An 8,172-nucleotide genomic window follows, 5' to 3' on the forward strand; every position below is an offset into this window, starting at 1 on the left:
AAATCTTTTTTTATTAATAATACTCTTGGTTGTTAAAAGCGAGATGAAAATGCTAAGATGATGTCCATTTAACTAGTTGAGATGGTTGTGCAAGTTTCCTCATTTCTTATTTATGGCATTTATTAGAAAAAGGAATGCCATAAAACTAATTAATTGGTTTAAATGGTATTATAAGCTAATAGTGCGTATTTCTATTGAAAGAAAAATCAATTCAATCACATTCTCAATTATCATTCGACCAAAAAATAATTTATTGCTAAATTGAATCGAACTAAATTAATAAAAAAAACTTATTACTAAAACAATAATAACAAAATAAATAAAAGTAAGCTAGTGGATATGAGCAATCTGTGGCTATACCACAAAGACCTTCTTTGGACTGCACATTTCTCTCCATTCTAATAAACCCTTTCTCTCCCCATTTCTTCCCCCATGAATTCTTCACTAGCCAATACTTCACCGCCGTATTACTGCGGCCATATCCGACGGCCAAAACTCCATGATTTACTTCAGTTCCACATGTTCCTCTATAAACACCAGAGGAGTAAAACTGAAACGTTGTGGAACCTGCATCAATTGAGACAGCCACCGGCTGATTAGCCACGGCCTTCATCAAATCTTCTTCGCTGTTCGCTGGAACTTTTTGGTACCCAGTGATTGTTGCTACGCGTGAAGTCACCTTTTTAGGGTCGCATTTTTTGTCAACTCCTTTGTATGGATATTTAATTTCACTGGTGATTCCACGGTTGTTTATGATGAACTTGAAAGCATCCTCCATTGAACCACCTTCACAACCTTTGTCTTCGCCTTTAATATCGCAATCTATAAGCTCTTGTACTGATAGAGATGTTAGGTCATTTTTTGTAATTTTACAAAGTCCTTCTGTTGCTCCAACGGCGGAGAAAGCCCAACAACTCCCTGTTCATACAAAATGTGTAAGCTAGATTAATTTTAATTTTAATCTATTATTTTATAAGGAATTAAAGTCATAGTTTATAATAAATTTGTCCTTTTTAAAATAAATATCAAATTTTTAAGGAAATTTAATTTTCAAACTGAACTGAATTATCAATTTAGTTTGATTAAGTTTTTGTACATACTTATAGGGCTGCTGATAAAACGACCAAAGTGATAATATATTATAAAAATATTTCACTAGGTCATCATATCAAATAGAAAAGTGACAATATATCACCATAGGGACTATTAATTTAAATATTAAATACAAATTTTATATAAATTAAAATTTTAAAATGTATTTTATCCGGTTGTCGTGTATCAGACCGAAAACAGACGATACATTACAATCAAAAGTATTTAGTGCCAAATTGGAACCTAATAAAATTACAAATTAAATAAGAAAATGATATGAAAATAAAATAAATGTTGGATTTTAATATCACGTAACTTACCGCATGTTCCCTGATCTTTGACACTAGTAACAGCATGTTTTTCTGTCCAGTCTATTGTAGAAGGTGGATCAGTAACATTTTCATACTTAAACGGTGTCGTTGTCAATGCCATTAATGAATTAATAGGTCTCTTATAAGCAGTCCACGAAACTCTAAACTCTTCATTAGTTAAATCAGCAAACTGGTTAATCCCAAGCTTATATGATTCCTCACCACGAGCATTAAATTTCTCAATGAACTCAACATTATTCTTGAATATCTGAAATCTTTTTAATTTCTCTTCATCATTCTTATAAGATTTTCCGTACTCTGCAAGCCATTGATCATGCCTTTCCGCGATTGTTAACTCATGAAGCTTGCGGGAGGTACATTGATTAGCAAAAATGAAGAAGAGCGCAATCGATAAAAATCGAAATGAAGCCATTTTTTAGTACGTAGCAGCTAAGAGAAGTGTTATTTTGAAAGGTTTTTGAGTGTACTAATATTGTGTTTGAGTTAATCATAAGTTGAGTCTTAAATAGATGTGATAACTGAAATATTCAAAATGTAAGATTATAGTTATGTGGGTAAGATCCAATAATAGGACTGATATGAAACTTTCAAAGTGTGACATGTTTGAAAATGAATGTTATGAGGTTTTTAACAATGAAATTAGATTCTTGTATGTGGTGGTGAGGATCAGATTTATTTTTCAGATTGTTACATACTTACAAGTGGAAATAATAATAACAGTTTGGCAAGAATATAGGATGAGAGATTGTAGGTAAGTGGAGAAATTGTCTTTATTAACACAGTGCAGTGTTTGTTTTTTACTTATATTTTACAATAATGTCTTTTTATTTTATTTAAATGTAAAACATTAAAATCTTAAAAATAGCAATATTTTAGAGACGATGTTAGTTCTAATTAATATTTTAAAAATATCTCATTAAATCTGATTTCGTAATTCTCATGTCGATTATTTATATAAATTTTATTTAATAATTTATAATTTAGTAGTATTAAACAAATGATTGACCAATTATTGAAAGATAATTTAATACCATTGACAAGGATGGATATAATACAATATTTTTAAAACCGGATCGGGGATCAAACCAGCTTCACAAGAAGTTTCTGATTCAACCGGTTGAACTGGATTAGCTTAATTTTTTTAATTAATAATTATAAATGATTTAAGTTAAAAGAAAAATATACAATTTTATATATAAAAAAATAGAAATAATTAAATAATTAAATTGTGTGCTAAGTTTCTATGTTGTATTTTATAGCGAGTTCTTTTCTTACTTGAGGACAAGCAAAATTTTAGTGCGGGGAGGTTTGATAGGAGTAGAATTACACTTATTTTCTAAAGTATTTTTGTTCCGTTATCATGATTTTATTGCACAGTTATGGTATTTTATACCTTATTTTATGTTTAAGCTTTGTAGAAATGTTATCGGAGCATTTGGAGCTTAATCGGTGTACTTTGGGAGTATTTTAGGGCATCGAGCGAAGGCGGAGCGAAGCAAATCGAGCATCGGGGGAGGACAAATTTGGTCCGATCAAAAATATCCTAGTTCAATTGAACTAGAGCTAGTTCAATCGAACCATTACTTCTAAATGAAGCAAAAAATTTCTTATGTTGCCTGGTTCGATCGAACTCCACTTGGTTCAATCGAACCAGACCTTACTTAAGGTTTGGCCTTATTTGTTTTGGGCTCATTTGATTCTTGAATGTACTCCTAAATTCGATTAAGGTTTGGAGTAACTTTTATTCCTTTTTAGACATGTCTATATATGCCTTTCTGTAAGGAAGTTTGGAGAGTCGCCTCTTTTTACTATTTTTAGCTATTTATAGTAATTTCCAACTTAGAGTATGATTGTTCTTAAACAAGATTAAAGATTATTATTATAAATGAAGTTTTATCTTAGTTATTGTAGATTCTTATTCCTTATTGCAAATCAAGGTATTCAATTCTTTAATTATGTTTATTGTTTATTATTATATTTTTATTTGTGTTGTTAGTAGTATGAGTAGCTAAATTTCAAGTTTGGAGGTTGATATGTATTAGCAATTGGATATTTTATTGGATGTGGTTTGATTAGAGGTTAGTATCATGTTTTTATTACAAAACATAATGATAGGGTTAGTTTGATCATTTAATCCTTGATTTGTGGCCGGTTAATTAATTGAGAGATTGTTAACTAAATAGACTTAGGTAATCAAAAACGTAAAATATAACACCATGATATTGAGTTAGATTTTAGGTAATCTTTGAGTGTGCTTAATAATCTCCTTTTAATTAATTTAGTCGGTGTTTAATTTTGCAAGAGCGAGTAAGGTGTCAATTAATTAGTTACTTTAAGTTTTTTCCGTTCCTTGAGGCTCGAGAGAGCAGGAGTTGATGGAGTTAATTAATGATTTTAACCCTTGAATCTTTACACAATTGACAAACTTAAATCACCACAAGCTCTAAAAATTAATGTGGCTCGAAAATTGGTAACAAAGTGAATTAAAGTATATTTTCTTTTAGTTTTAACCTCTATTTCTTCTTATTGCAATTTTAATATTTTTTCTATTTTTCTTTCTTTTTTTTTTGCAATTTTCTAATCCTTTTTTTTTTCTTCAAGCGATTTCAAGGCATTGGTTTCCACATTTAGCAATAGTGTTTATTTACTATTTTTTCTATTTTGATCAACAAGATAGATTCATTAATTTACATAATTCATCAAAATTAATTCTATCAAATTAATTAGGTGATAAAAAAGTATAATGTGAAAGGGTAAAAATGTGTGAAAATCAATAAAAAGGTTTAAGGCTCAAAGTTGTGAAACTAATGGATAAAGGGTAGGCTTTTTAAAATGATCTAAATAAAAATGGGTATACCTAATTGCCATAGTCATCTAATTATCAAAAGCTCAACATTAATATTTGGAACGGACATCGAGTAAGTTCTAAAAATATATCATGCAATCGATACTCACAACAACAAATAAAGCTCGGAAACGCTCCAAATAAGTTGTGTTTTGCCATCAAATCAAATCCTTTGAAAATTATGCCCATCATACCAAAAGTTTGAAAATAACACAATTTTTAACAAATAACATGTTATGATTTCGCATCAAGATTATCCAAACATGCTTCATTAATCACAAAAGCTAAACATGTAAATACACCCTAATTATATCGAATCATGTCATACAATGAGCATTTCATTAGGCAAGCATCACAAATAATTATTGAAACTAAAAACCGCATTAAATCATTCATAGGTTGGGAGAAATAAAAAGTTGACAAATGTTCAAAAATGCACTAAAAATCCACTAACATGCTTTTAAGTTACAAGTCAAAGATCATGTGATACAAATTTGCAACAATCAAATATTTTAACTAAACAACCTAGAATACCAAATAAAACAGAAAACAATCAACCAAAATAAACACATAATAAGAATTCATTTTCTAACCCCCTCATCACACTATTTCTAGCTATATCCCCAAAACTAGGAGATATTAACGCAAAACAAAAAATTAATGAGTGAGGGATTAAAAATTAAATCTCGCTAGTCGAACGTCGGGGGATCGAGACAGAACTCAGACGATGGATAGTCTTCGGTGTTCGTCTTGTGCAAATATCGCAGGAGATAACTCTTATGAAGCTTTTGAGCTTCCTTCCTCCCCGCTAGCTCATAGTCAATCTTGGAAAAGCCCCTCTTTTGCTCGATGTGAATCTCCTCAAAACTCCTCCTACTCTCATCACGCCACTCGCTGACTTGCTGCTTAATTTCATTGAAGCGGTTATCATAATGCGACCATTAAGCTTCTACCAGTTTGTTTCCCCTTTGTTCTGCTTTTTCCGTTTTGGATTGCTCCTCAATCTGAGATGTGGTCCCCACTTTTTCTTTCCCTTTTTAACGCACCGTCTCCTTAGCTCGCCGTTGGTTCAATGAAGGCTCGCCGTATGCCTCGGTAAAACGAAATTATGTTCGGAACGCTGCATCTTTTCCATGGAATTTTATCCAACTTGAACACTTTAAATAAGGTATGATCTCACCATCTTTTGCCAAATTAGCTTCACTCAAGTAAGGCGAATCAATTTTCAATGGACTTCATCTCCTCTTTTTTTGGAAGCATCCAAACATGAAGCTCATTGGAAATTAATATTGTTACCCAACCAAGAGAGGTTTTATGCTTCTTCTTAGTGACCGTTTTAAGTATTCTAAACATATAGTGAGGCATATTTACCCAGAAACTTTCATTATTCGGATACAATAAAGAGCGTAACAAGAGGAGGTCCTCTTGGTTGACCTTACTATTCCCATGGCGGCCACAAAACTAGCTACAAAACCACTTCACCGCAATGCACAAATCGATGTCTTTAATTTCATTGACCTTGGAAATTTTTGACACAAAATCCTCTTCATCATAAAGCATCTGACGAATCTCTTTTCAATCCAAAATCATCATCTTCTTCCTCAATTTCTTCATTCCTCATATCAAAGAATCTAACAAACTCCTTCACACTCAATCTAAATTCTCGATTTTCAAATCGGAAGCTAATATCGAAGCTACCATCCTCCGGTGAGTGTAAATTCTTGAAAAACTCAAGGACTATCTACACATAAGTATCATGCAATAGCTTTGCAAAATACTTCAAACCCCAAACATCTTAATGCTTCACCTCCTTATAAATCCCCAAATCTTTGACTATTTTCCAATAAATCTTCCATAATATCGTTATCTCCCTTTTTTTAAGATTTTCAAACCGTTATCTTTCCTCAATAGTGCGAATTTAGAAAGGAGTCTTATGATTCTGAGTGAGGTTATTGATAGCGGTTGTTGCGGAGGTGGTAGCTCAGCTCCGGCTAGGTGGGGGACGTGTGGATAGCTTGGCTAGAGGAGGTGGTCCTCGAATAGGTCGATTTGAGGTGTTCTTGGATCGAACCATAACTTTTGGTGAAGAAAAGTAGTAGAATATGTGATATTTGTGGAGTTTAATGGTGGTTTGAGGTGTTTGATAAAGGTTTTTATAGTGGTCTTCAATAGAGTGTAGTGAATAGGAAGAAGAAGAAGTTTTTACTATTTTGGGTAATGAGTGGGTGAAGAAGATGACATAAGTACAAAATCAGAGTTTGAGGGTCTAGATCATGCAACCTCATTCAATTCAAGTGACTTGTGTTTCTTGTTTTAAAGGCCTAATATTTTCCATGTCATTAATCCATGTGCTCTTCCTTTGATAATTTCAAAATTGCTTAAAAACTTAATTTCGGTCTTTCTCAAGGAGTGATTCGATTGAACCAAGTGTGGTTCAAACGAACCACTCATAAATTATGTTGCCACATTTTTTACCTGGTTTGATTAGCAAAAAAAATTATGTTCTAAAATTTAAGTAACTTATGTATTTTAGTATATAAATGTTTTCGAACTGGATTGGAACGAGCTACTCGATAGGCATTATCGAAACTGTGTGCACCGGTAAGTACTTTGGGTTTGGCTGACAAGATGTCTGGCTTACTTTGGGATTGACGAGAATTTGTTCCTATTTACTTTGGGTTATAATTAGGGTTTCATTTCAATATTGTTTCCATAATGTGATATATATATTAGTATAAAAGGATTATATAGTTTTAAAAGTTTTAACTGAATAAATATAAATAGAATTATGAATCTGACCCCGTTGTTTTCCCTATATTCCAGGTTTTTGATTTTGAAATCTTTTGATTGACCTTCGACTTCTTTCATTCTTCGGAGGTTTATTTGATTTCAATAAAACTAGTCAAACTGTTTTAAACTCTTAGACCGCAGTAGAACTAGTTTGCCTTTTATTATTTATCTATACTTTGATTTGTCGGATTAGTCCGGCTATTTTATAATATTGTTGGCATGTTACCTTGGATTCATTTTATTTATATAATTAGTATGTTGCTGGAGTCTCGGGTTGAGCCGAGCATTTGGTTATATAATTGTTTATATAAACGACTAGACTTAGGTTGGAGTCTCGCTTCGCTCAAAGCATTGATTTCTTGCAGGTTTTATATGTTTGTATGTTTATCCGCGAGGCTAGCTACGGGTTTCGGTACTACCATAGTCATACCCTAGCACCGGTCACGATCTCTGAAATTGGGTCGTGACATCTATTCTCCGGACAGGTAAAAAGTGACAAGGGATTGAAGCGTCCCATGAAATATTTTGGAGAAATTTGTTCAGGTGACGAGGTTTTGATCCGCCTGTTTGAATTCAAACAAGCTAGAATAGTGCACAGTTGCATATTTAAAGGATTAAAATGTAATTAGCCGCAAATAGCCTATAAAATCCGAAGAGATTGTGATCTTTGTCTAAGAAATTGGACTAATTATATTATCTTAAAATATTATGGGTCAATTTCAAGTTTGATGGGTTAAATTGACCATATCGAAACCCTTAGGGTTTTAGAACCTTTTTGACACTTTCGGGCACCAAAACAATCTTTTAACCCCTTTTTGCATGCCATATACTAATTAATACGAATTTATTAAATATTTAGGATAGACATTTAACCTAATCTAAATACTCACTCGCACAATCCTAACTCTGATTAGACTTCTAAGCTAACCCATTTACTCACTTGTAGACATTTAACTCAATCCTAACTTTACAAACCCTAATCTAACCTCTATAAATAGGACATTAGCACAACCTAGCAAAGGGTCAAAATGGTCGAACCGGTCTATAATACCTCGTAAGTACGGCATTACCGTAATTGGCAATATGTCCCTTTTTCGATAACCCAAGCTAATA

At 32.4% G+C, this 8,172-nt stretch overlaps 1 protein-coding gene across 1 annotated transcript; it reads right to left on the bottom strand.

The window, feature by feature from the left end:
- Positions 1 to 227: 227 nt before the first annotated feature.
- Positions 228 to 1,907, bottom strand: LOC126676878 (senescence-specific cysteine protease SAG39-like). The gene is made up of 2 exons (XM_050371201.2): positions 1,413 to 1,907; positions 228 to 918 (listed from the first exon to the last, which is right to left on the bottom strand). The coding sequence occupies exons 1-2, from the start codon at positions 1,834 to 1,836 to the stop codon at positions 272 to 274; spliced, it is 1,071 nt and encodes a 356-aa protein (XP_050227158.1). The 5' UTR covers positions 1,837 to 1,907; the 3' UTR covers positions 228 to 271.
- Between the last annotated feature and the right edge of the window lie 6,265 nt (positions 1,908 to 8,172).

This window comes from Mercurialis annua, linkage group LG4 (assembly GCF_937616625.2).
Source record: "Mercurialis annua linkage group LG4, ddMerAnnu1.2, whole genome shotgun sequence".
NCBI lineage: Eukaryota > Viridiplantae > Streptophyta > Magnoliopsida > Malpighiales > Euphorbiaceae > Mercurialis > Mercurialis annua.